This window comes from Apteryx rowi, unplaced genomic scaffold (assembly GCF_003343035.1).
Source record: "Apteryx rowi isolate R43461 unplaced genomic scaffold, aptRow1 scaffold_332, whole genome shotgun sequence".
Lineage (NCBI taxonomy): Eukaryota > Metazoa > Chordata > Aves > Apterygiformes > Apterygidae > Apteryx > Apteryx rowi.
This window is the reverse complement of record NW_020449775.1, coordinates 533,725-561,716: the sequence shown is the minus strand read 5'-3', so window position 1 is coordinate 561,716 and position 27,992 is coordinate 533,725. Positions and strand designations below refer to the sequence as shown.

Sequence of the window (27,992 nt, the reverse complement as noted above, 5' to 3'; positions counted from 1 at the left end):
GATCTATCTGGCAAACCCAACATCAAAACAAGATGGTGCAAGCACTTACTAATCTAGGATAGTCCTAACATTTTCTCATTTTGCAATACTGTATTAACTGCTATAATGTGGCCTTTCCTTATTCTAATTAAGAAGTATCAACTCAAAACCAGAATTATATTAGAAAATCAAGACTCACCTCAGTAAAAAAATTAAATTCAGACTGATCCACACATGCTAGGTTACTGATTTTATCTTCTTTAGTTTTCTCTTGGCTAGYATGTTCAACGTCTGATTCTGCAATACTGATGTCATTGGAGCTTATTAGAGTGAGTTCAGGTTCTTCCATAATACCATGCCCTGACTCAGTCTCCTAGGAAATAAATTACACAAGACAACATCAATGTTTAAAAAAAACCACCATGCACCCAAACACACCAAACAAACCCCAAACCACCACCCCCAAAACCCCTATTTCTAGCAACAGCAACATCTGTTAGCTTGTCTCAAAGAGGAGGCTCATTCAACACAGGAAAAAAAAGTCTGCCCAAACAATAAAGGAAATACCTCAGGCAAAGTGTTCTTTCTATATTAATTGATGTTTACAGATGTTGGGACCTAAGTCCCATATAAAATATCAATCAGTGTAAAAAAAACAAAAAAAACCCACCCACCCCCCCCAACTCACCTCTCTTTGGCTAACCTCAAGTTTAAACCACTGATGAAATCTAGTTCCAGGGTAACATTTTTTTAATTATGTGAAAGTTATTTTCGTAAGTTTGTTTATCCTTCCATTAAAAAAATGTATCTCCTTCCTCTTCTAAACTGGGGATAAACGCTGTTGAATAATTATGCCATGTAATGCTACTACTAATGCTACCTACTGATGCTAACAGAGGGAGGAGGAATGGAGATGCTAGAGCTCATCCAGCAGTCACGGTAAATCCACGTTTTCTTTCGTGACTGTTAATTTAGTGTTATAACCTGAAAGAATAAGTAGGAGGGCAGAATTCCAGGAAACATGCAAGTCTTAAACTAGAACTGTAAATTAAAGGCTTGCTAAGTTTTCAGATATTGAAGGTCTAAAACAGCTTGGTGTAAAGTTAAATCACTGCATAAATTACTGCTTTTAGAAATCTGTTTTACTCACCCAGATTGGAATACGACAAGAGCCTCTGAGCACAGAATTAGAATGTTTTTTATATCTTTCCAGAAAAGAACCATTTTGTTGTACAACAGCCTGTAAACAGATGTCTGAGATTTCCAAGTTGGTTTCAATGGGATGCCTGGAAGATTTTCGTACTTCTGGAAAGCCTTGGTCTGTCATCTTTGTATTTGTGTTCCATTGAGAACCCACTTCCACAGTTTTGTTTCCTTCATTTCCATGAACTGATTTTTCAGTAAGTCTCACATACTCCTTATCAAATGCCTCAACAGGTATTTTTTCAGAACACAGAGTCTCTTTTTTGAATGTTGCACCCTCTTTTAATAAGTGTTCAGGCAGAGTTTTATCCATTGTAACTGGCGTGGTATTTAGTTGATAAAATGATCTTTGCTCTTCCAGTGAATTTGAACTTTCATTTCGCAGATCTTCCATTGAACACTGGAGATTAATAGATTCTATATTTCTTGCCAGTTCTTCATATTGTCTGGCAGATGAAACACAGTTCTCAGTTCCCCAGTTTTTAATCCCGGGATTTTGTTCAAGAGACCTCTCTAACATAACATTAAGGTCCGCTGGCTGATCAGCCTTCTGACAATGATCGCTCACAGTAGATTCTAATTGCAGTGGATGGAAAGATTCTTCAGATCCTGTTTCAAAAATTATGGAGAGTCAGAAGTCTAACTTAACACAACAGAATTKCAGCTTAAAAAGAACCCTACATAACCGGACTTTTCAGTAAGGTACAGAAAGAAATCTAGTGAATAGGAAGAAATGTTTTGTTTAAAAAAAAAAAAAAAAGTCTGTTCTGTTTATCTTAAAATACCTTCTTCAAACAATCTCATTAGTTAATATTACATACATTAATTCATTCACTGTATGACTGTAGGTAAAACAACTTCAAGAAACAGCATTTTTGTTGCTTCTTAGAAAAGATTTAAGCATGTGGAGGACAAGAAGGTGATCAGGAGTAGTCAGCATGGCTTCACCAAGGGGAAATCATGCTGAAACAATCTGATAGCCTTCTCTGATGGAATGACTGGCTGGGTAGATGAGGGGAGAACAGTGGACATTGTCTACCTTGACTTCAGCAAGGCTTTCAACACTGTCTCCCATAACATCCTCATAGACAAGCTCAGGAAGTGCGGGCTAGATGAGTGGACAGTGAGGTGGACTGAGAACTGCCTGAATGGCAGAGCTCAGAGGGTTGTGATCAGCGGCGCAGTCTAGTTGGAGGCCTGTAGCTAGCGGTGTCCCCCAGGGGTCAGTAATGGGTCCAGTCTTGTTCAACTTCTTCACCAGTGTCCTGGATGAAGGSACAGAGTGCACCCTCAGCAAGTTTGCTGASGATAYMAAASTGGGAGGAGTGGCCAATACACCAGAGGGMTGTGCTGCCATTCAGAGAGACCTGGACAGGCTGGAGAGCTGGGCAGAGAGGAACCTCATGAAGTTCAACAAAGGSAAGTGCAGGGTCCTGCACCTGGGGAGSAATAACCCCATGCACCAGTACAGGYTGGGGGTTGACCTGCTGGAAASCAGCTCTGCCAAGAAGGCCCTGGGAGTGCTGGTGGACACCAAGTTAAGCATGAGGCAGCAATGTGCCCTTGTGGCCAAGAAGGCCAATGGTATCCTGGGGTGCATCAGGAAGAGTGTTGCCAGCAGGTCGAGGGAGGTGATCCTCCCCCTCTGCTCAGCCCTGGTGAGGCCCCATCTGGAGTACTGTGTCCAGTTCTGGGCTCCCCAGTACAAGAGGGATGTGGCACTACTGGAGCAAGTCCAGCGTCAGGCTACAAAGATGATTAGGGGACTGGAGCATCTCTCTTATGAGGAAAGGCTGAGAGAGCTTGGCCTGTTTAGCCTGGAGAAGAGAAGGCTGAGAGGAGATCTTATCAAYGTGTACAAGTATCTGAAGGGAGGGTGTCGAGAGGATGGGACCAGACTCTTTTCAGTGGTGCTGAGCGACAGGACACGAGGCAATGGGCACAAACTGAAACACAGACAGTTCCATCCAAACATGAGGAAAAACTTCTTCATTGTGAGGGTGACAGAGCATTGGACCAGGTTGCCCAGAGAGGTTGTGGAGTCTCCTTCTCTGGAGATATTCAGAACCCACCTGGACACGATCCTGTGCAACATGCTCTAGGTGACCGTGCTTGAGCAGGGGTGTTGGACTAGATGATCTCCAGAGGTCCCTTCCAACCTCAACCATTCTGTGATTCTGTGATTTAGGGACAGATTTTCTCATCCAGCCATCACTAGAAAATCTTCCAGATGACAGGCCTAAATATCAGCCTTCCTTAAAATGGCAACTAAAATTAGTTTTTAATTTCTTAAACTGTTGTTGATTGTTTTTGTTTTTTTAAAGCACAAGTATTTTGTATTCCCAAAGCAATTAAGAGATGAGAATCTCTTAAACTGAGGATGAGATACTGTAATTACATTTAAAGCACACGGATTGTTTTTATGAGCAATTTACAAATATATTGCTGAAGTTGGAAGGAGCTTCCTAAATCTTATTTACTGTGACCATAGGTAGTCTCATGGTGTAAGCCTTTTCTGGCATTTTATTTCATTGGCATCTGGCAGCTAAAGAGAAAGAAGTGATTTACAGAATAGTTGCCTGTATTTTTAAACATGAACAGTGTGTGTTTCCAAGAGTTATATGCACATATATGCAAATAAACAAGATAATTAACTAGGAAAGTTTATATCATAAATACATGTATTACTTAAAATATAGTGCTGCATTTCCTGCTGCTTGATCAGCCTTCTAGTAGAGGACTTTACAATGCTGAAATACCTGGGTCTTTGTAAATAAGAGCCTTTGAAATACTTAGGTTACTACTAACTGCATTTGAAATTACAGGTTGGTTCTTTCTTTAGCATACATGGAAGACCAAAATAATTTAAATTCAACTGCAGAACATTAAAAAACTTCTCCTGTATGAGCTGCAGTTAACTTTTTAAGCTCCTGTAGAACCAAAAATTTTTAAGATATGGAATTAGTTATTAAATTGTCATCTAAAACTTCATTTCTTCCTCCTCACTTCATTTTGTAGATAAAGCAATTTTTCTATACTCAGATGTCTCAGCATGCAGTACATAATTACTGTTGGTGCAACTTCACAGCAGAAAAGGAAAGTCCAATGGTTTCTTGAAGGACGCAATGTATAAAAGAAAAATGAGTGAGAACAGAGAGTCTAACATATGCTTCAATAATTTGATTTATGGATCCCCCTTAATTTCCTCAAACTTACAAAATGAAGAATACACATGAACAAACATTTGGAAAAGTACCTGAACAAATTTCATCCCTGGCAGTTTACTAACACCACAAGTACTTGATTAGAGTTGCTTGAATGCAAGTCTGCTTTTATATGAGTCATAACTTGAGTAAATAAAGAACTTCACAAAATTTAGGAGTTAACCCATTAAAAGTGGTGGGGAAGAAAGCGTGTAGAAGAACAGCAGCAGCACTAAGACATTTCAGTGTAGGGCTGATATACAAGTGAAAAGTTCCCAGTGTCAACACAGCACTTAAAGTTTGATATTTATGCCTCAGCAATAGATTGATATTGAAGCATTGATCAGACTACACTATACATACCCAGGGTAACATTTTCTTTGGCAGACTCTTGTTCTGATGTAACATTGTTTGACTTGTTTGTTTCAAGAGGAGAAGGCAAACTGTTTCTTTGTATATTCAAACTGGAGTCTCTGGCTTCTAGAAACACAGTCATGTCTTCACTTCTTGTTGAAAATCTTGAAGTCTAATGGCAAAAAAAAGTCTTAATTAAGATTCATTTTCTCAGGAGTATAAAGGACAAAAAAAATTAATAGCAAGAGGCTCTTTGAATCACATTTCTGCTACAAACAGAAAAAATGCTTCCAATTCTAAATATATCAAAAACTATTATTGTGTTTAATCTGAATAGAGTACAGTATAGAGATTATACATTTAAATATTGCATAAGTATTAAGCCAAAGTATTTCTTCCATCACAGCTTTTCTGTAGTACCTTGCTAAATTCTCTGCTGTCTTGTGAAATCTTGTATTGAGAAAGGGATGATGAGATATCCAAGTCAAGACTTGGTTCCAAAGGCTGAAAGCGCTGGTGATGGAAGTTAGGAAAATGTCTTTCCATTGCAGGAAAATCAAATTCAGCTGCTGGAACTACAACAAAAAATGTTATTTTTAAACAAATGAACATTTCACATCTTGCCTCTAGAGGTAATCAATAGAACATACAGAATTCTGTAAGCATACAAATAATAACCTGGGGGGGGGGGGAAGATCCTTATAACATTTGATACTTTCACTCTAATACAATGCAAGTATAAACAGCAACAAGAAAAATGCTACAATGATTCAATTCTTTGATAAAAAGCTGAGGTCAAGAAATAGTCTGCTCAGCACTTGTGAGACTGCACCTGGAGCACCATGTCCCATTTCGTGCTTCCCATTACAAGACAGACATCGACATACTGGAGTGAATCTACTGAAAGGCATAAAGATGATTAAAGGAAGGATGAAGCACATAACATTCAAAGAGAGTCTAGAAGAAAAGGGTTCATTCAATTTTAAGAAAAGGCTTGCTTTGGGGAGGGGAAGGGGGGGAGACAGGGAGTGGTGAGGCACTGAAATCACATGGTTGTCCACAACATCTTAAGAGACAGTATAGAGAAGACACAGCCAGATTCTTTTAAAACAAACAAACAAACAACCACACAAACCACAACCCCCCCCCCACACACACACTAACCCTAGAAGCAGAAGCTGTACAGAACTAGGCTTTGATCAGACAGATACCTGATCAGATTTTCTTTTGTTGCACTACACTATGCTATGAATTTGTGTCCACACTGCAAAGGATGAAGAACATCATTAAAGGAAGTGATCTCATCTGTAGAATCCTCACTGGCTATAAAATATAAGCTGAACGTAAATAACTAAGGCTAACACATAACCCGGATGATTAAGCTCTTTCTCATTCTGTATGATGAGAGCATAACACACAAAAATACTCTAAAATGGTAATTACCTTGAAAAGGAGTATTGTCTTCTGATGAAAGATTTAAATCTCCAGATGCTCCAGAGAGATTCTCTTGTCTCCGCTGCACATTAAAAGGCAACGAGGAGTTCCAAGGGTGACTTGCTGTTTCTCTCAAAATTTGATCTTCTGTGCTGCCAGAAGATGATCCTGAAATAAAAAGCTAGAAGTTGACAGTTTTGCATATAAGCTACTTGCATAAGCTCATCTGAATAGACACTGATTCATATCCCGAAATACTCTTAACAGCTTTAGGGTTTTGTTTCTTTAACTCTCTCCTGTTATTTCTCCCACAAACCTTACCACAAATTTCCACAAATCTAAGTTGGCAATACCTAATTATATAATACTCAGTGAAATTTAGCCATTTTAGAGGATGTAGACTTAGGAAATACYGAAACAATAAAATCAGAAAAGAATTAATAGTTATTTTACACTAGCAAGCATATTTATGTTTCCCATTGCCATTGCATATAAATATGTCAATCCTTTAATATGATCTTGGGCATCTTTATGATATAACATAATAGCTTTATTCATTCTCAAACAGGAATTGCCAAATACCATACAAGAAATTGGAGAGATCAAGGATACCGATCTTGGATTCTTAGTTAGTGCCACAACCACCTTTATCTATATATCTGAAGAATTCCAAAAAAGCTATCAGAAAAATCTATTATAAACCACCAGGCATACCATGAAAATACAGCTAGTCTCAGAAAATTTATTCATGCACTGAGCAACTGAAATGTTAGGGAATTTTTTTCACAACCAACCACCAATAAAAAAAAAGCAAAGCTACAAGTGATAGCAAATGTTCTAAGAGCTTGTCACATGAATTAGGAAGCTTACGATGCAGAAAGTTACTAGTTTAGAAGATTAAAGTCAAAAGAGAGGCTGAGATTTTAGTAGCTCAAGAACTATTGTCTTTAAAAATTGATTTATAATCATGGAATAACTCATACATATATAAGTGTGTGAGAGATCAGACACAAGACAGATAAACACAATATTAATATTTTACCTGAAAGCCTTAAGAAAGTAAATAATCTGTATCTTCTGGGGGTCAAATTTCTTAAAATTCTGCCACCTAAAAATTTTCAGTGTTACAGTTGCTGATGAAGTCTCAAATGCCCTTTGCCCAAGTCAATGTGTTATTAGGTTAATTATGGAAGTCAAAATCACAAGCACAGAAAGTGTGTATTCCAGTTGCACTCTATTCTGCAGGGCACATTAACTATTGAAGTTCCATACTAATCTCTATCAGAAGAACTTATGTTCAGTGAGTTAGATCCATTCTCTTGTAAAATAAGGCAAAGAGAACACACAATTTTCCATTTAGAAAAAGGGGGGGGGGGAGAAAAAAAAGAGTTTACCAGTGTCAACAGGGCTTGCATCCAATATTTCACTAGTCAAAAAGCTTCCAGTGGAAATTGTTGAAGACAAATCACCAGGTCCCCCTTCCACGAAAGCCTCTGAACCTAAGTTTGTGGATACTACTTTAGAAAGTACTTCCTAGGGAGGAAATAACATATATAGTATCATATATTCAGCTGTCCACAGTTCAGACTTAGAAAAACCACACATTTTATTCTGAGCTCAGTTCAAGTGTAGAAGCCTTCATTTTTTTAATAGTCAGGCAAATCCATGTTCATCACTGCTCAGTACAACGCATTCACATCCAGCCTCAGACCTCTCCCTCCCCCCACCCCCCAACACACGCACTCACACTCGCGCAAACTCTTATTAAGCTTCTCAGAATTGTGTACAAATCATAGCACCTGGAAGATTAGTTTATCTCCTGGTGGTCAGATTTGGCTATTTCTCATCACAGACCCACTTCAGTAGAATTGTAGATCTCAGAGGAATATAGACGCAACACATGAAAGACTCCAGAATTTCACAAGTATTTGCAAGACCATGCCTTTTGCTTACAGGAGACAGACTTCAGTTTTACTTTGTTTTATGACTAAAAGTATCCAGAAAATACCCTAAAATATTATCTTCCTTAGTTTTGAGGGTAAGCTCTACAGGCAGTCACAAAGCATGGAATGGGGATCCTTATACCTCTGGGTTTACAGGGATGAGAAATGTATACATTTCACTTTTTCCCAATCTTTGAATTCAAACATTAAGAAAAAAAGACAATCTAAGAAACCCAGCCTCTTTTAATTACCTTTTTACATAAGTATAAACACACTACTTTCTAAATACTGCTTTTATCTACTGATAAAATGACTGGATCTGTGGATGATGTAAGAGCACTAGATATCATTTACCTTGACTTTGACAAGGCTTTCAATACAGTCTCCCACAACATTCTCGTATCTGAGTTTGGATGTTACAATCTGCATGGATGAACAACCAGACAGAGAAAAACCTGGCTGGACGATCAGGGTCAGAGGGTAGTGATTAATGGGTCATGCTCTACCTGGAGGCAGGAACAAGTGGGGTACCACAGGGGTCTGTCCAGAGACCTGTCCTGCTTAACATCGTTGGCAATGACCTGGAAGAGCTGACAGAGTGCACTCTCATGTTTGCAGATGACATCAAGTTGGGGGGGGGGGGCAGCTGACACATTTGAGGGCATAGCAGACATCCAGAGGGACCTCGTCAGACTGGAGAAGGGGCCTCCAGGAACAAGATGAAACTCAGCAAGGACAAGTGCAAAGTCCTGCACCTGGGAAGAAGGAATCCCCTGAAACAGTCCAGGCTGGGGACAGACTGCCTGGGGAACAGCCCTGACAAAAAGGACACTGGAGTGTTCTGGCAGACGGTAAGTTGAGCATGAGCCCGCAGGGTGCCCTGGCAGTAATAAGGGCCAGCAGCATCCTGGGCTGTATGAACAGGAATATTCTCCAATAGACCCAGACAAGTGATTACCCCCTCTTACTTGGTGCTTGTTACACTTCATCTAGGAGTACTGCATCTAGCCTTGGGCCCCTAATAGAAGGCAGGCATCGATCAGATAGGAAGAGTTCAGCAAAGGGCCACCAAGAATGGTCAAGAGAGCTGGAGCACTTGCCCTGTGAAGAGAGGCTGTGGGAGCCGAGCCTGTTCAGCCTGAAGAGATGGCTGGGAGGGGGCAGGTCTACCAGCAGCCTGCCAGTACCTATGAGGTTATCAAGAAGATGGAGCCAGGCTCTTCAGCGTTGCATGGCAGGAAGATGAGAGACAGTGGACGTAAGTTGAAACAGCAGAGGCTCAGGCTGGATATAAGGAGGAACCCTTCCACCAGGAGGACCATCAAGCACTGGAACAGGTTGTCCAGAGAAGTTGTGCAATCTCCATTCTCGAAAGTTTAAGACCTGGCTGGATAAATCCCAGGGCAACCTGGTCTGCTCTCACAGCAGGGTCAGCTGTGAGCAGGAGGTTGAACTAGAGACCTCCCCAGGTCCCTTCCAGCCTGAATTATCCTACAATTCAAATAGTTCTATACACCCACCTTCTTGAGCATTCTGGAAATACAAAATCTAATTCTCAAACATGCACATGCTTAAAGGCAACAAAAATATAGCATACTTTCATTTTTGTGCACCATCTTCATATTCATATTTCAGATAAATGCATCATGAAATAAAAAGAGTAGATTATGTTGTGTGGTTATTCTGATATGACTAACCATATCATGGAGTCTGAATGATGGTCCAGAATGTGTTACAGCTCCGTTTCCAATTTCAGGAGCAAGAACAGGCAAATCTTGAGCCGCATGAGAATCCTGGGACCAGGCTGAACACAAATGCAACAAAAGCAGTCAGGAATAGAAAACAACTTTGAGTTCAGAGTTAGCAATTTTTTTTTGAACACCAGATGGCAATAACACTCTATTGTTGCTGTCTTCACTGAACTGATTGAGCCCATGCTTACCTCTTTCTTACAACTTATAATACACTTTCTGCTCCACTGTAGCACTATAAGAACACCAATTTAGTTGGTAAACAGAGTGACTCTCCCTAACCAGCCTTGTGACAATTCCTAATTACCATGACACCTTTCTGCAGAGAATGCAGAAAGAGTAAAAATGAATGCTTTGCAGGAGGAAATACGGCTTTGGTAGTGTTAACATAACCATTTAGTTGGGGGGGGTTAGGGGGAGGGGGCTTTTACTCTCTACCATGGCAATGATTACAAAGAAAAGCACACAAAATAGATCAGAAAAATCAGAAACACTGAATTATCTCACTACAGCGTGACTCCTACTGCAGAACCGGTAAGATTGTCTCTGCCATAATGCACTTATACACAAAAATAAGGATGATCGATATCGGGGGAAAAAACACCCTAGCAGCACCAAAAAAATGTAATGGCTCTATTCAGTGCTGACAAGTGCATTCAAAGTTTGGCAATTCTTGTAAAATTTGAGATTAAATTTCCTGCAGCAAATAACTCTAAAGTATTATTATTTCCAGTAATAGTTTTCAAGAAAAGAAGCATTAAGTATCAAGTAGAAATTGAAAATAAACGTTCGAAGTTAATGCGCTTCCTCCCAATTCTGTAGGGGCTGCTAATGGCAGACATTCCAAATTCCAAGCATTGTAAGGCTCTATCCTTTAGAATTAACAAAACATTGTGAGATCTGCTAACAGTAATTTGTAGCTTGTATAAACTGAAACTCAGTCTCCATCTTCCAGTAAGAAATTAAATGTTCCATTTTTCCTCCTGTACAAATAAAGTGGGAAACATTTCCTCCGTAAGGCAACAAGAGATAAGACTCTATGTGATACCTACATACCTCAATCAATATGAAACATTTTGAAATTTATTTCAAGGAAGAAGAAAAAAATATATATAAGGTTTTCTACAGCCACTGTCATCTAGTACTCTCCCCGGAGAAAGTATAAGAAATGAATGGAAATAACATCTAAAATAAATATATTTGGATTACAAAGAGAAGTTAGTCTATTCTTCATTTATTTAATATATTACTACCTTAAATGCTAACTGACAGATCTCCAAGTAAAGGATAAAGAGAAATTATCAAACTGGCTTCCCGCCCTGCAACAAATTCTCCAGAAATTCCTAGTAGGCCTGATCCTGATCATTTATGACATTTTGATCAGTAACTGAACAGGCATTGGCAATAAAATTTTCAAATAAATGTAAAGACTGAAAGAACGATAGACAACCACAGTACAGCGTGATAGACAACAGACAGACAACAACAGTACAACCATAAAAAAATTATCCAAATCTCCTGCCAGCCTAGTCTGCTACACAACATTGTTCCAAGACAGGTAAAGTCATAAAACCAAGAACACAAAATACTGGTTTCTGATCCATTTTCTGTAAGCGCATGACAAAGGTCTTCAGGTTTTTTGGGGAAAAAAACTTAAGGCCCAAGTAGGCCAAGGCAACAGAGAGCTCCCTGGGTGCATGCGGCAGTAGCGAGACTGAGACTGGAAGCACTGCAGAGGTCCGCTGTTCTTGGGATCGGAATATGGGAGAACTAGAGAGGACCACAAAAATGACCAAGGCCTTGAAAAAAAAATTCCATCAGCAAAACTGCAGTCATGTCATCTCTTGACATTTAAATATCCCCACTGGAGAAAACATAAGATATAAAAATTTTTAAACTCAGTCATGACAAGGAGAAGTGATTAGAAATGGCTGTCAGACATACTGAAACAGGAACAGAGCATTTATTTTAAAACGTGATAAAAAATGAACACTGGAACAAGCTATCACAGAAAATGAATTCTCTATTTCTTGATATCTTTAAATCAAGATTGGATAGTTTTCTGAAAGAAATGCTTTAGTTTGCCAGATAGAGGGATCAGAGTGACAGGTAATAATTTAGAATACAGAAGAGATTAAAGCATCTAATACTCTCTTGTATTTAAATTCTATAAAGAGCTATGCTACAAGTATCTTTTATTACTGTACAGTAATAACGTATACTGTTCTTGTGATATTAATACAAGGGATGAATAGTAGTAATTTCATGCTATAAGCCAAATTAATTACCGATTTCAGAGTTAAAATAAAACGTGCTCACATCTCATGAGTTTATTATACTATCCTTAAAAACTTAATATTTGGTGGCTCATAAAGGAGGTTTTTTTCTTCCCCTCCTCCCTCCAAAATAATAATGCAACATTCTTATTTGGCACAGCTGACTTCTATATGGCACCTTCATATTTTAAACTCCTGGCCACCATACTAGGACAAACAATTCATATTAGAATACTGAGGCTGGAATATCCAGAATGCAATTTATTCAGCAGAAATGGCAGTAAGATAGCAGCAATTATTTTTGGGTGCAATTTAGAAGATTAAAGCCTGAATGATGAATCACTCAGCGAAGATAATGAAAAAGCAGGGATTAGTTCAAACCCAACTAGGGATACAAATAGAGAAGAATTGTGTCAACAGATGTACTCCACACTAGTTTGTTATATTGACAATGGATAAGACAATCTGTTGCAATACTGAATTATGGACAAATATTGAGGATTAAGAAAAATAAATTGAAAACTTTGGGGTTTTTGCCTGATCCAGGCTAACCTATCATGCATGGAATAATATCTCTTTTTAGAGTYGCAATATACGAAGATAATCACATCTGGAACTGCTCAAGGGGACTGTTAAAGAAGATGAATACTGAGGGAAAGGTTTATTGGTATACAAGGCAGAACTGTGAAAGCTGATGTATATATCAAATCTAGTCACTATTTTCAGACTGACTTCCTAAGGAAGTGAGGCTCATGCAATCAAATTGCCTGCCTCATCTGTAGCATCACTCTGCAATTCCCTACTAACAATTTGTATTCTATTAGCCCATTTTACCTCTCAGTCAAATTTGGTTAATCTCAAAGACGTTAAGTTCCTAACTCATTTTTTAAGACATCAGTGGCACGGTAGGAGAGGGCAACCCAAATCAGTGCCATCACAGAGGCTAATAACTGCTGAATTGATGCTGCAGTATCTGTCCCTTCTGGCCTGCCACTTGGCCCATCAGTTTGTGCAGCACTTGCAACCACTCAATACCAAGAGCAGCGACTCATTCTCATCCCACCAGAAGCAAGCCCTTAAGACCCCCTTTACAGTTAGATATGTCTGCCTCTAAATTTGAGAGGCTTGAAATTATTTTTCTTCTTATAATACTTGGAGGAAAGAAATATGGTTACTAATTAAGCATGACAGACACCTGGGGTAATTACTGAAGTTCCAAAATAATTTTGTTTGTCACCCAACGGCAAATCTTGTATATCAAAGGAAACACTTATCAATAAAGTATCCAAGCAGATTTACAAAGTTTATCTTTACAAGAATCTGTATAACATCTGTGCAGGTTTTACCTTTTTATATTATCTTTAATGCTTTATTCTGGAAAATACACGAGCATTATTAATAGGATTTGTGCACATCTGGTAGTTCTGTAATCACAAGAGCAATTCAACTCCTAGGTTGTAAAGCTATACTCCGTTTGATCAAAAGTAGGAACCACCAAGGATGTCACTTCAAAGAAGATCAAGATCACATGTATAAAGCACTCATTTGCTTTCATCATTAGGGAACAAACTTTAAGATATGATTGTGTCTTTGAAAACATAAAAACACAACTGTAAACAGAGTCTGGTTAAAATCAAGTATAAAAAAAAAAGCTCACCACTACAACCATAAGTTACATCTTAAAATACACTTAAAAAAGCACTTTCACCCTTTCCAAAAATTTTAAACCCAACACATGCTAAAGATTTTTCTGCTGCAGATACCAAATTAGTTACTGCAGGTACCATGAAGTGCTTTACAACTTTCAAATTATAAAGAAGATACTGCTGGCCATATTTTGGTTATTCTTTGAACTGTTCAAGGGGACAATCCTCTTCAATACACAATCCAGGACTTACCCCCCTCTCCCCGCCCCTTTTTATATATATGTTCATATGAAGTTTCCTAATCCTCTTATATATAACTACTGCACTGTCCATATATCACTAATGTAAAAAGATACTATAGCAAGATACTTTTATTAACTGGGTAACTGCTGATCTGGCAATGCTTCTACAACTCAGACAAAGATATAAGCCTTTTCTCCAACTATTAAGGAAAGACTTTTAAGGATAATTTAAGTTTAAATATTATGCACGTTTCAAAAAGACTATTCTGAGAATTGAAGGAAGCAACTGAAAGAAAATGAGCTTGTAGGTACTTATTTAAAACAACTTAATTTCCCATTAAATCTTGATCAAATTAAAAAGGATATCTCAACACACAAACTAAAAATCTTAAGATCTTTCGGGCGGGGGGGAGTGGAATTTCAAGCAATATCAAGAGATGCACACTACATAGCTGTATTGCTTGTAAAGACGTACACATAAAATTACCAAATTGACTTCTTTGCAGCTCTAATAAAATCTGTTTTAGATGGATACTCAGAACTACTTCACCATGAGATACTATCATCTTGTATTAAACTTTGAATTGCTTAAGTCAGCGTTTCACAGACTGTGAGTACCAGTGATCGCTAGTCAGGCAAAGCACTTTCAATTATAACCTAGATACACTGCATTTCAATCTGCAAGAAATGCAAAGAGCTGAAAACAAAAATGCAACTGAAAGTTTTGAAGCCTTCAAGTTATACCACTGTTGGAAGACTGGAGAGGCAAGCTTAGTTTCTATCAACAGTGGGAAAACAGTAGGATTTAAATACCTCAGCACCCACTTGTTAGCCCAGCAACATAACCTATCGAAAAACTCTTAGTAACTGACAATTGCTTTGTTTGCCTAAGACCTTTGTCCTTTATAAGTCAGTTAACCTACTGGGTGCTATGACTAGTTTGACAGCCCTATAATAAAAACATTTTGACCATCTATAGACTGCTTTATTTATTTGTGATAACCAAAACAACTGTTTGTTTGGGGAATCAGGGTACTTTTGTCACATATGGACACAGCCTATCCTCAAAGGTGCAACCTCTGATAAAAGCTCTTCACAGAAGAGAAGAGATCAGAGTTAAAGTATCCTTGCATTATTGTAATATTTTTCTGTCATAGCTAACAGCTGATTGCTTCAATGCTGTTTCTTTGAGCAAAGGTTGACACCTGACCTCCTATTTTTTGTCTCAAGTGTAATTTAAGCAATTTGTTAAGTATGGTGATTTTTCAGGGGGTGTCTACATTAGCCCTTTAGCACTCCAGMGTTCTGCTTAAACATGAATTTGCCTTTTGTCTGTACAAGGAGTCACTGGGTACTGACATGGGCACAGAATCACAGAATGGTTGAGGTTGGAAGGGACCTCACGAGATCATCTAGTCCAACACCCCTGCTCAAGCACGGTCACCTAGAGCACRTTGTACAGGATCGCATCCAGGAGGGTTTTGAATATCTCCAGAGAAGGAGACTCCACAACCTCYCTGGRCAACCTGKTCCAGGGCTCTGTCACCCTCACAGTGAAAAAGTTTTTCCTCGTGTTCGGATGGAATTGTCTGTGTTTCAGTTTGTGCCCATTGCCTCGTGTCCTGTCGCTGGGCACCACTGAGAAGAGTCTGGTCCCATCCTCTCGACACCCTCCCTTCAGATATTTGTACACGTTGATAAGATCTCCTCTCAGCCTTCTCTTCTCTAGGCTAAACAGGCCCAGCTCTCTCAGCCTTTCCTCATAAGAGAGATGCTCCAGTCCCCTAATCATCTTTGTAGCCCTTCGCTGGACTTGCTCCAGTASTGCCATGTCTCTCTTGGGGGGGGGGACCCACAGAGTCACCGCTGCCACCCTGCACCCGCCCCCACCCGCCAGGCAGGGGGAACAGGTGGGGCACACAGCACCTCGTCCAGCCACAACATGCGCCCAGCCCCGCTTCGCGCCCCAGCCTGACCGACCCAGCCCTTTCATTACCCCGACTAGCAGACCACCAGCCTGCTTAAAACAGGTTGCCACCCAGTGAAGTGGATGCTGAAACTACTCMCAAAAACTCTGGGCAGAAGGTACCTCCCTTGGAGGAAAACATCTACAACACTCTCCAGCTGCTTGCTCCCTACCCATGCACGGGACTTTGTTTGCAACGGCAAGGCAGTCAGGGGATACAAAACAGATTTCTTTACAGTCAGCTGCACTAGGTACAGATACAAAGCACATGCCTTGGATGAGCAATTGTTGATGGGCAAGGAAGTTCACTTCAGTGCTGACATATGTTACTAGAATGGTAACAGATCAGAAAAAAAGCAACCACTCGGTCCTTCTGAGACACACGCTTATTAAAACACCTCTTTTCATTCTTAAAATTAAACAGTATTTAAATAGTGCTGCACAATCTTTAACGAGTCAGGTCAGACAACAAATAAATAGCAGTAAAATTAGCAGTATTTAATAGGACTTACATAATCCCTAGAAGAAAGAGGATTTGCTCACCTGGGTCATATGAATTTTCAGTCATCAGCATCTCTTTTAATAGCCTACTTGACTGTTCACTTTCCCTTAGACTTCCACTAGAGATTTGTTCTTCACAGTTGGTTATGCTTCCGGGTAACCTGCTGTCTTCATGAAGAGCACGACTGTAACAGCTAACAGACACAAACTCCCCAACAGTCGAAATGGGAGAAGATTCTCCACCAACAGAATCTGTTTTATCTGAGTTTAAACATTCGTAATCAGTTTGAGTATAGAAATGCAGTGTTTTGCACTTCATAAAAGAATGTTAAGATGCACGTACTATTCCAAAGAAATAATCTGGTAAATTTGTACAGTGCTCCATTTTAATAAAGTTAACCATTCAAGCAATGAAAACTGCTGTATTATAACTGTTCAGACTCGGATTTCATAGGTCATAGGACTTCTCAGAAAGTAATTCTTAAATAGACTAAATCATTCTTTCAAGAAAAAAAACTCCAAAAAATAAAAAAAACCCACCACCACTAACAGGTTTTCCATACAGTAAATCCACCAAAACTTTTGGTAGTTTCACCAGCGGTCAGCTTCCTTTCTTGACCAGCCAGGGAGAAGTCATAATCACATTTTTATTCCCTGGATAACCTATGGAGACTGTAATATCTCAACATATCAAGAGAATCAGTGGAATCGGCTAAGGTATATTTTTAAATTCATGAGTCGTTCTCATGATTATTCTTTGAAACATCTTTGTTTTTTGCAATATCCTGTTTGAAATGCTTCTGAAATGTGACGCTATGGTGGTGTCAGTAACTGTATCATTCCCAAATCCAGATGCAATATAACTTTTCAGCTCTASTTCAAGATTTCCCTCATTTATACAACCACAGATCACAATAATCCCTTCTCTCCATAGAATCCCATTAAAAACTCAAGTTCAGTTTATCATCTACCATGACCAACAGTTAGATAATATAGGAATAAAAACACCTGTGTGTGGATCACAAAGGGATTACTCACCAAATGAATATTCCCTGCTCTAGAATTCCATTGGGCAATTTGTCAGAAAATCTTTGGTATGTACTTTGATTTTTAATCTTGTTTTTTTAATCAAAATGTGTGATATTAGAGTCAAGTGCCTTATGAGAGCACAAATGTACTTCAATCGAACACTTTACCAACTGGAACTTTTTATCTAATCAAGACACTGAATTGGTTTGACAAGAATTATTCTGCATAAACTGATGCTGACTAGCATTAATTACTTTTCTTAATTAAAGAAAAAGTCCCATATCAGCTGTTTCATTATTCTGCTCAAGATCAATGCCAGTCTGACAGGCCTGTAATTACTTGGGTTGTTCTGCTTATCCTTTTAAAAACACTGGCACAACACTAAAACTTCCTAAAATATGCATGGAATTTTAGCTGTGAAGAGACTTTCTTAGGGAGTGTGGGGGTGGGGGGTGGGGGAGAATAAATGTTTATATTTAGAAAACATTATTTTGTTGTATATCTTAGACTTAACATTCCACAAAGAATTATAAAGCATTGTATACACAAATACTTAGAAAATGCTAATAGCTACATAAAGTTATTCTTGGAAAATGTTACAAAGAGTGTTTTGTAATTGAAAAAATTAAAGAGCTCTTTTAAAGTATTTCTGTAGCCACCTGATACTAACTCCTTAATTATAAGGTTTCACACACACATTCTAGGTGTGCTCCAAACCTTTAAATACCCTTACCTCAACTCTGATGTTTCTCTTTTCAATTGATAGATATATTTACAGGTATCTGATTAAATCCTCAAATTAAAAAGGGCATGAATAATTACATTCACTTTAAAGATTGAGATCAGAATATATCATCTTTACTCTGAAAGAAATTTTTAACACAGACCCTGCTCATTTTATCATACAGAGGGAAAAAAAGTTAAGTACTGGAATTATGGTGAATTTCCTTTTTAGTGAGTCTTTTGACTGCGTTTTTCTAGACATATACAMCTGATAGGATAAGCTTTTCGCAACTATAACTCACATTTTGCTGGAATATAAAAAATTATGCCACAGTAAAGGCAACAGTATCAGCAAATATTTCATGATCAATCATCTTATAGACTCTGAAGAATAGATTTTTTTGTTGTATTGTCTGTATTTTGTTGTCTGTATTTTTCAGAACAAAGAATCTAATATATATTTTACCTGCAAAAGAAATGTTGCAACTCCTCGGTGTGTCTACTTCTGGTATAACACTAAGTTCATGCTGTTCCAAACCAAGCCCTAACTTGACTTTTGCCAGAGGTGGTTTGGAAGATCTCCATTTCTGTTCTTTACATTCAAGCTTCTTAGGCTGCTCTGCAAAATAAAGTTTTGTGATTTATATGTTATTGCAGTGTGCTAGGGGAATATCTATTGAATTAGCTTGAGGAGGTGGAAGAAAACTCCATTTCAACAGAAAAAATGAGAAAAATTATCATAACGAAAGATGTTACACAGCCTTACCAGAGTGCCCAGCTGGACTGATGCATCGCAAAATCATTTCATTTTCACAAAATTCACTTGTATCACAACTCTCTTGCTGGTAGTTTTCTGAGTCTTGCAAAAAGTCAGTCAGACAGTCAGGCTTTTTTGCCTGCGTCATTTCTTCGTTTGTGCTGAACTGTCTTACCTTAAAAGAAAAAAGCAACTGTACATAAGATTATACTTATACTCACTTATTAAATCAGCAATCCTTTTTGGGTATTCCATGGAGTGTCAACAACACTGAGTACTTTGAGAGGTAAGTTCAAGTATGCGAGGTACTGGACAGACTTGCTCATCTGCCCAAATGCTTTTGTAGGGTAAGTATTTCATTTAGCTCTACAGACCTCATTTACTAATACCCAATTAGTTATGTATTCAAGGCCGTTGCTAGATTAGATCAGAATAATCAGTATTTTTAACAGCAACATTTCTTGAAAAGTCTGCTTTGTTTTCCATTACTGATACCAGGAATTTTAGCTGTCTGAAGACTGCAAAAGCAGAAGACAGGGACTGAAGACAGTTATTTTTCTAAGATAGCTTCAGTTAAAAACAGAGGGGCAGAAGGAGCTTCTTTAGGAATAAGCTTGCAACTGAAAGAAAAACTTGTTTTTTCTCCTAGAAATAAGTGAGCAAGTACAAGAGATACAGAAGATAAAATACCGAAATAAGCAAAAGTACAAGTTGAGTGTAACTGTCAAATCAATCTCCTAGTTTGCACATGTAAAAAGAAAAAGCTTATTTTTAATTGTCTGTTCAAAATGCTTAGTATATCCACTGAGATATTATTTAAAGATTTTTAATAAGAGCTGTTTTACATATAAGCCACACTTCTAGAGCTGACGAAAACCATGCCTGCTCATATGGTATTTCAGACTATTTCAATAAACATTATGTTCAGAGACCAAGCATAGAGAAAGTTTCTGTAAAATTTCTGTTATACTGAACAAAACAGCTCTCTCGGGTCTCACGGAACAGAACTACTGATTACAAATCAGAAGCCCTAATTCAAATTTTCATTTTGGTAAATGACTTAAAATATTAACACTCCATGGGATACTTTACTACTTGGTAGAGCGCACTTTAAGTTTGATCACCTACTAGCACTGCATTTATAAAGCATACCTGCTTGTTCAGAAATTCTTTCAAAGCCTCTTGTTGTCTCTGCATTTGTTCCTTCAATTTATCCTGCTTCCTTATAAGTAGTTGTTCTTGTATTTTTTGTCTAGAAAGAAGAGCTTCTCTTTGTGCATCCAGCTGCTCTTGAAGTCCTTTCAAATACTTTTGCTGAGCTTGGATGCTCTCTGATGAGGCCAACACCCTGTCCCTTAAATTCAGTATACTAGAATAATTTAACAAAGATGCATCTCCACTTTTTGATATCAAGAACTCCTGAACACCCTGGGCTTTAAGTTCTTCATGAGATGAAGTCAGAGGCTGAAAAAGAGAGGGGAGTTGTTCAAAGCTTGTTTTAATGCTGCTCTCTGCAGATCCCTGCTGGTACTCTAAAGAATCACTTGAGGCYGCCTGAGCTATCTGAGATCTCTTCGTTGCTGGCAAAAGGGGTACCGTAAGTGGAGGCTCTTCTACAGCTTCTGTCTCTGTTTGATGGTTTGACATCTTCTGAGATAATGATTCCTTATCACACTCAACTGTTCCTGAAGGCTCAGAGGAATTTTCTGCAGGCAAAACAAATCTAACCTGTTGTATGCAGGCTTCAGGTTGCATTCTGACAGAGGGGACATCTTGCAAAGCCATGCCTAACCCTGACGGTGTCTGAAATTGAGACGAATCTCTGACCTCAGTATTGGAGGTTTCCGACATTCCCACTTGTTCCTGCGAAGGAGAGCTATATGGCAAGTGAAACACTCCTTGATTCAATTTTGATGTTTCTAAAAACTGCACATGTCTACCAGAACAAACGTCATGCATTTGCTCTTCATATTTCTGTGAAGATGGTTTTTCCAACACATGTGGTAGTCCTGAAAACATAGGTGGTGACTGGCCATACTCTTGTGTACGAACTTGTTCAGACAACTGGTATTGTATTGGATGTACTCCTTGCTTCTGTAGAACGGGTTCTGAGGTAGACTTTAAATTAACTGATTTTGTTTCCACAGAACTTAGAGGTGTTACAGGAGTACTTGGGTATCTTTGCTTCAATTTATTCTGATACTCCTGTAGACACTTTCTAGCTTCTTCAACAGTCTGTTTGTGCAGCCTAAACAGAACAAAAACACACATCTTTTCTAAGCATTGCAAAGATAAACGGCAGTTTCAATAATTAAACCATTTCAAAGTTATTTTGAAACTGTCAACTTAGATTTTCATTTTATACTGGAATTTACCTGTTTTGTTGTAGAAGACGTTGTTGATAACTACGAATCACCTGTAAATGATCGGCTTCTCTAGGACTTCCAGTTTTTAACACAGCAGTAGTTTCAGTCTAATCAAAATTAAAAAGTTTTAAGTGGAAATATGCAAATCATTCACAGAAAACTATTAGAGCAACATTAATCTTTAGCAGTATGTTATTCCTCCTCCTAAGCCTATAGAAGGTACTCTGTACCACTGTTTGAAGTCTGCGGGATTTCAGCCCAAGGCAATGAAGCTAGAGCAGGTGCTGGAACAGATGGCCTACAGCTCCAGTTTCCCACTGGAAATCTAGCATACACCGTGAAAGTTGATGGTGCTTACAGCAGCTTAGCTCAGAGAGGTAAACACGCCCAGTAGCAAACTAAGGAAATAATGATCCAACACAGCTGCCTTTATAAGGAGAACAGATTCTTAGAGTACAGGTTGTACAAACGATTCAAGATTTAAAACTAAGACTACTTTCCTCAACGAATGCCCCTCCTTGAAACAGATAATGTTTGAGATTTAGACAAAGACAAAAAAGGTAGACTTTTTTTTAAAGAATACTTTTCTTTTTTTTCTTGATCAAGAAGGATACGTGTACACGCATAGTCATTATATGACTCTAATCAGATTTTACCAACGTGTGCTTTATATAGATATGCTATCTCTAGGACTATGCAGAGATAACCCAATATCCAAAGCCCAGCACATGAAATAAATGCTTCTACTTCAGCCAAAAGGAAGCTTTTGTACATAGGAACTTTTGACTCATGGCCTCAGAATCAAAAATGAAGTCTTGATTGTTAGAATTTAAAATTCAGAATTTGCTCTCTGGATTTTTATTAATGAATAGATAAAAGAAAAAAAAACACTTTTAAGATACTTCACCTCATGAAGACGTTCCCCTTCTTTCTGCTGGTCTGCAGAAGGACTGCTGCTGCTTTGAACCAGCTGACCATTCTCCTCTTTTTCTTTTTTCTTAACCTCCTCCAAACACCATTGCATTTGGATCTTCAGAAAATCAGCCTCCAGACATGCCCTCTTTTCTTCAATTTGTTTAAGCAAGGCCAGCTGTTCCTGTTTTTGTTGCTCTATTTGCTCATTCTATTGAAAAGAGAGGAGGGTGAATCTCCAGAATTGAATGACAAAAAAAAGTTTGTCACAAATTACAATAAAATTTCTATTGTAAAAGGCATTTCCCAACTCTAAGAGGCTTTTACAAAAATAGTTCCAAAGTTTACAAGAACAATTTATTTGGCTGGCTAGATATTCCTAATATTCCATGAGTACATAATATTGTACTACACATTCACTACTGCACAATTATCTGCTATCAAATTAATAGAATGGATAAAATCAGAATCTAACCATTGAAGATGCAGTACAATTTTCCAGAGACTGCAAAACAGTCMTCTTTAGATTGAATTTGGAAGTCCATTCTGCATTTTATAGAGTTTTTCATCAGGAGTTCAAAGCAGTTAAATGTTAATTCAAGTCTCACAGTATTTATGAAATAGCTAATATATAAACAATTTAAGAGTACTCCATAAATCTCCAAAGTGGTTTGCTTATTTTTATTTTCTTCCCAAGTTATTCATTAGCTACAAATCACTGTTGTATGCAGGCATAGCAACAGCACACTCCTTTTGGAAAGGAAGCGAAAAAAATTTCAAAGTGCTGGCAAAGATGAACTGGACAACAGACATGAATATGCTTGCCCTAAAGTGATTCTGAGGGGCACTGAGTGATCACTTATGAGCTTCACTTGTGTAGCTCCCATCACTCATTAAAAACAATGAAGAACTGATACCTTCATGCATTTACCTGTTAATATTTTTGTATTTAGTTTGCCAAGGAATACAAACTCAGGCTCCGTTACTGTAAGATATCTTAYATGTAGTGTAAGCTAATTAGACTGCGATGGCTAAAGTTTTACTGAATACCTGCAGTGTGRCAGTCAGAATGAGGACTAGAGAAACAGCAGCCTGAGAAAAAGTTTGGCCTGAAAACTGTTAAGTGAACCTAGTGACCTATACCTGGGGGTAAAGAGTGGGAGAAAACTGCTGTTAAAGAAAGTAGCCATACTTTCAGGGAGGATCTACTGAAATATTTTTGTTCTTGCAAAAAAAAAAAAAATGCATCAAATCTTTGCATTTCCTGACTTGCTAAATTTTAACTCTTCAATTTAAGGCTGCATTAAGACCTTTTTTTTTTTTTTTTAAATGATGAATCCCCACATAATAAGGTGTAAATCTCTAAATTTCTAGGATACAATGAAATAACATACAAAGTTTTATACAAACTTATTATCTAAATATAATAATGTAGCATTCAAAAAAGACACAAAAGTTTTTGCATTTGATTTTTTAAGTAAATAGGAAACAAAATATTCAAAGTTTGCAAGCTTTTTCTATCAACACTCTAGACAACAACACAAACCTTACTACATTATTATGCAGGCTTAAAATTTTCACATAATTGTGTATTGTTGACTACCATCTTCCCTACAGCACATGTATTAAGCCACAATCGGGATTTTGATATTTTCATATGGTAGCATTCCTTGCCTATAGCAGTTGTTAGATTTTAAAAAGCAGTTTTTCTCCACACTGTTCTAAGCTCTAGCTAGAGCTCGGTGATTTAAAAAACAAAAAAAACAAAAAACCCCACAATACACAGAAGTTAAGCATAGAAAATATTACAGTAAGAATTTATGTAAAAGTTACAAGCATGTTAAAAGAAACTATAGCTGTTTTATTACGTGAAGCATTTTATCAGTCTTCTGTAAAACACTTTATATTGTAACTGAGACAGGAAAAAAAAAGTATATATATACACATACATACACTTACCCATTTTCGTCTTTCCTCTTCCATTCTAATTTTAGCTGCTTGTTCCTGAGGATGAATTAGAACTGAATTTTCAGCTACAACTGTATCTTCCAAAATTTCCATGGAGTCTAAAATATACATGTTATTTAACTGTAAATGCAGTCAGAAAGGACACTATTGCTCACATTGAAATTTGAAAGCATAAGACTACTACCTGGAGCATGGAAACAACTTCCATTACTGAATTCATAAAACACTATTCTAGAAATTAGTATTTTCCTCTATTTCCAATTGCTAAAGAAAAGGCAGCAGTGGTTACTTCTCAAATAGTCAGGCCTTGGATCTCTCCTATGTCTTCCTTTACACTGTTGTAACCTCTCTAAACAAAATGCATTAGCATCTCTTGAAACAATTCCCACCTACATCCCACTCTGCCTGTCTCAGCGAGATGGAAAAATCAGATTTTTGTATTATTTAAGCCCTTGCTGGCCACTTTACCATGCGCTTTTGATATACAAGATGACCCATCTCCAAAAGAAATGAAGGTTGCTTCTACCCAGATTATTCAGTAGCCTACTAGCAAGATCATTCTGAGGAACGAAAGACATACGTTAACCTCTTGGAACAAAGAGGGCCTAGAGAGTAGTACACTCTAGGCAAATGATCTAACATCTGGCTACTGCACAAAAAGCAAATATTCATCCCATACTGCCAACTTAAAATATCAGCAGATCTTCCCTACTGGCAAAGGCAAGCTAAATGCTTGTTTTCACCCATGCTGCATTCTGCAATGTCCACAAATTATGCAGGTGTGTCCACACGCACGTTATTGAAGTAAATCGCTAGATCTAGTTAAAAAAGATTTACAGGATTTCAGACACACTTGTCTTGAGCACTTCCAGTTGTGAATCTCTGAAGCATCTAGCTTCTCCAGGTTTGCACTGAGAATTCCACTCCTGGAGGCAAACATCTATTAAAGCACGGTAACACTGTGTGTGACAAAAATCTGGGCAAGATTTACAAGATGCAAAGGTATTTTGGAGATTTCTTCTCCAGAAGATCTTTATGGGCAAGACAGACAAAAAAGCAAAAACCTCTCCAATTTACTGGATCAACAAAACAGAAGGCATAGAGAGGGTAGGGAGAGGAGAACTGTATTTGCCTCCTGACAACACGGTGAAACAGCAACACTGAAAATTCATTAAACAACTTTGCTATACTCCACTTTCATAGGTCTCTTTGTTCCTAAACAACAAATTTTGAGGCAAGTATGTATTACATACCTTTGGTTTCAGATACTGAATTTTTACATTGTTCATGGTTAAGTTCTAAATCATATAATCGTCTCTCTTCACTAGCAATTGTGCCCGATTCAATAGTCTCAATTTCACTTTGACTCTCTTTCTCACTTTTTGATGTCCACTCCTCTTTTTGGCTTCTGATTTTGTTCAACAACTTCTTTAAGGCAAGTTTTGACTGAGGTTGGTGAATTTTTCCTTCTTCAGGATCTATGAGGAATATACACCTTTAAAAATTTTGGGTAATGATCATCTTCATGTTATAAAACTTCAAAAAACACTCATAATTCCTTCAATTGCTTACACAGCTGGACAAATAGCTCAGACAAATTATCAAGTTTTCAAAGCTTAACAAGTTATTTTTCTTACCTGGAAGAGATGAGCAGTAATTTGACTCAGCACACTATAAAAGGAGGGCTAAGCTAAACAGAGTGTTTTACAGTCAAACTAAACCTAGCCTGTACTGTTGAGGCCGTTCTCCCCTTTCACCTTTGCCTGTATGTTCCTGTGCTTTCTATTGTATTAGCACTAGCAACACAATCCATCACATAGGCCAAAAATGTATAGCACCAACAAACGGATGGGGCAGAAATGCTCGGCGAAGGAGCAGTTTGTTAACACACCTTTTGTTCACCTTGTGTTACCCTGTACATGCCACAAGCAAACAGTACACGCACATGCACTATTGCAGCTTACTCACAAGCTGAGGTAACTCGATCATGAACCTGAACGTAAAGGACAGACAATAAGTAAACCTTCATACAAAGTCAAGCTCCAACTCTGATATATTTCAAAACAAATGAAAAAATACTTAAGTTTATATACCAGCTGGTATGAAGCTGGCTTCATCCCATAATTTACACTAACTACATAGGAACCATTATAGCTACTAAAAGTGTAGTTTTACAGAAAGTAAAAATTATTCTCAGCACAATATTAAACAGAGGTATATCAGAAAAAAGTCACATTTTAATTTTTAAATCATATTTGTTAGACTATTATCATCCCTGATAAACATCATAAACCATTTGATACTGAAATATTTCATAGTCATTGAAGCATTTAATAGTTAAACATTTTAATTAATATTGAAGTTAATCTAATCAATATATTAACTAAAGTTTCTTTTCTACTATGAATCCGAAAAGTTTAAGCTAAAGTTTAAAAGCTTTACTTTCTGATTCATCAGGAACTTCCTCTTCTATCACCTCTCTCAATTCTTGTTGAGTGTCACAAGCAGATTCTTGCTCCAAAGTGATATCAAGTTCATTGTCTTGAGATCTGTCAGAAGGGGCTGGTAAAGGTTGTGGCTCAAACTGCAAAATCAGGTCTCCTTTTATTTCTAATTAAGGGAAAACAACCACATAAAATGGCCATTTGGAATAAAGAAAAGCAAACAACATTGCAAGACTACACTCACTATACAAATTCTTAAGAAGTTCCAACATCAACAGTTGTTTCAGAACAGATTTAATACAACTTTTTTTCAAAATACAAGACTTGCAAAGTTGAGACTGGTTAGTTCTTTAGCCATCTCTTGAATTCAGGATTCTACAGTGTTTTCTACTAGCATATGCTAAATTCTTCAAAATAAAAGATTGTGGTAAAAGCCTCGTCTTCACACGGACAAAGGAGTACACAGGAACAATAACAAGCAGAAGGACCCCAGTAACCCAGCCAGATAAACAGAGCACCCTGACCCAGCTGCTCCCAGGGCTATAACAGAAGAGCAACCAGCTCTACCACCTAGGTTTTAAACCCATTGATTCATCTTGATAGCCACTGTTCTGGGTGAGGAACTCTATTCTGTGCGCATGCGTGTGTATGGAGGTCTAAGTGCCAACAACTGGTGTGGGGACTGTGAATCCTAGGTTTGCGTGCCCAGGTGCCAGCAACTGGGGACACCAAGGATCCAGGGCCAGCTGCTGGGTAGACCAAGTGTCTAAAGACAGTTACTGGGGAAATCCATTTTACATATTTGTAAGTGCCAGCGAGTATGTAGGCATGCAAGGTACCTGGAAGGCTAGGGGGTCCTGGGCTAGTTACTGGACAGACTGAGTATCTAAGGGCAGTTACTGGAGGTGCCCAAAAGGAGGGGGAAGGGAGGGAGAGGGATGTGTATCTGTGACTGAGGGGGTCTGAATACAAGCAGTTGGAGAGGGGCTGCAGGCCTTGAGAGCTTATATGTGCAGGTGACAGCAACTGGGGAGACAGGATCCAGGGGTAGCTGCTGGATAGACTGACTGAGACAAACTGCTGGAGGGATCCATATTGTATATATGCTGATCAGCCCGAGCAAGGAATAGGATGAGGCCATTGGTGCTACTGTGTTTGTGTGAGTGCTGTGTTTTCTGTGTTGCTCTGTGTGGCCAGCCATGTGCATATGTTTATGTGTACTGTGTATGCAACTTTCTACATGTGCCTACTGGGAACACACACAGCCTTGCTACTGGCTGGACCTGGGAAACAGG

The 27,992-nt window shown here is 38.2% G+C and overlaps 1 protein-coding gene and 1 non-coding gene across 9 annotated transcripts in view; both read right to left on the bottom strand.

The window, feature by feature from the left end:
* The window catches only part of CEP295 (centrosomal protein 295), a 48,937-nt gene that overhangs the window by 4,893 nt on the left and 16,052 nt on the right, over positions 1-27,992 (bottom strand). For 3 of the 8 annotated variants that reach the window (XM_026071911.1, XM_026071909.1, XM_026071916.1), the window contains 17 exons: positions 26,696-26,863; positions 25,507-25,731; positions 24,245-24,351; positions 22,281-22,496; positions 21,383-21,480; positions 20,160-21,255; positions 19,017-19,182; positions 18,717-18,869; positions 16,541-16,759; positions 9,814-9,920; positions 7,568-7,706; positions 7,216-7,281; positions 6,183-6,341; positions 5,160-5,314; positions 4,749-4,911; positions 1,130-1,791; positions 179-352 (listed from right to left, as the gene is read on the bottom strand). In XM_026071911.1, coding sequence (XP_025927696.1) covers positions 179-352; positions 1,130-1,791; positions 4,749-4,911; positions 5,160-5,314; positions 6,183-6,341; positions 7,216-7,281; positions 7,568-7,706; positions 9,814-9,920; positions 16,541-16,759; positions 18,717-18,869; positions 19,017-19,182; positions 20,160-21,255; positions 21,383-21,480; positions 22,281-22,496; positions 24,245-24,351; positions 25,507-25,731; positions 26,696-26,863 — 4,073 coding nt within the window. Of the gene's footprint in view, positions 1-178; positions 353-1,129; positions 1,792-4,748; positions 4,912-5,159; positions 5,315-6,182; positions 6,342-7,215; positions 7,282-7,567; positions 7,707-9,813; positions 9,921-16,540; positions 16,760-18,716; positions 18,870-19,016; positions 19,183-20,159; positions 21,256-21,382; positions 21,481-22,280; positions 22,497-24,244; positions 24,352-25,506; positions 25,732-26,221; positions 26,247-26,695; positions 26,864-27,992 lie in introns of those variants that run through there. The other 5 variants (XM_026071910.1, XM_026071917.1, XM_026071912.1 and 2 more) reach the window with 5 other exon arrangements.
* Positions 7,945-8,028, bottom strand: LOC112969072. Its single transcript, XR_003254545.1, has one exon. It is a non-coding gene; the product is annotated as a small nucleolar RNA U2-19 (small nucleolar RNA).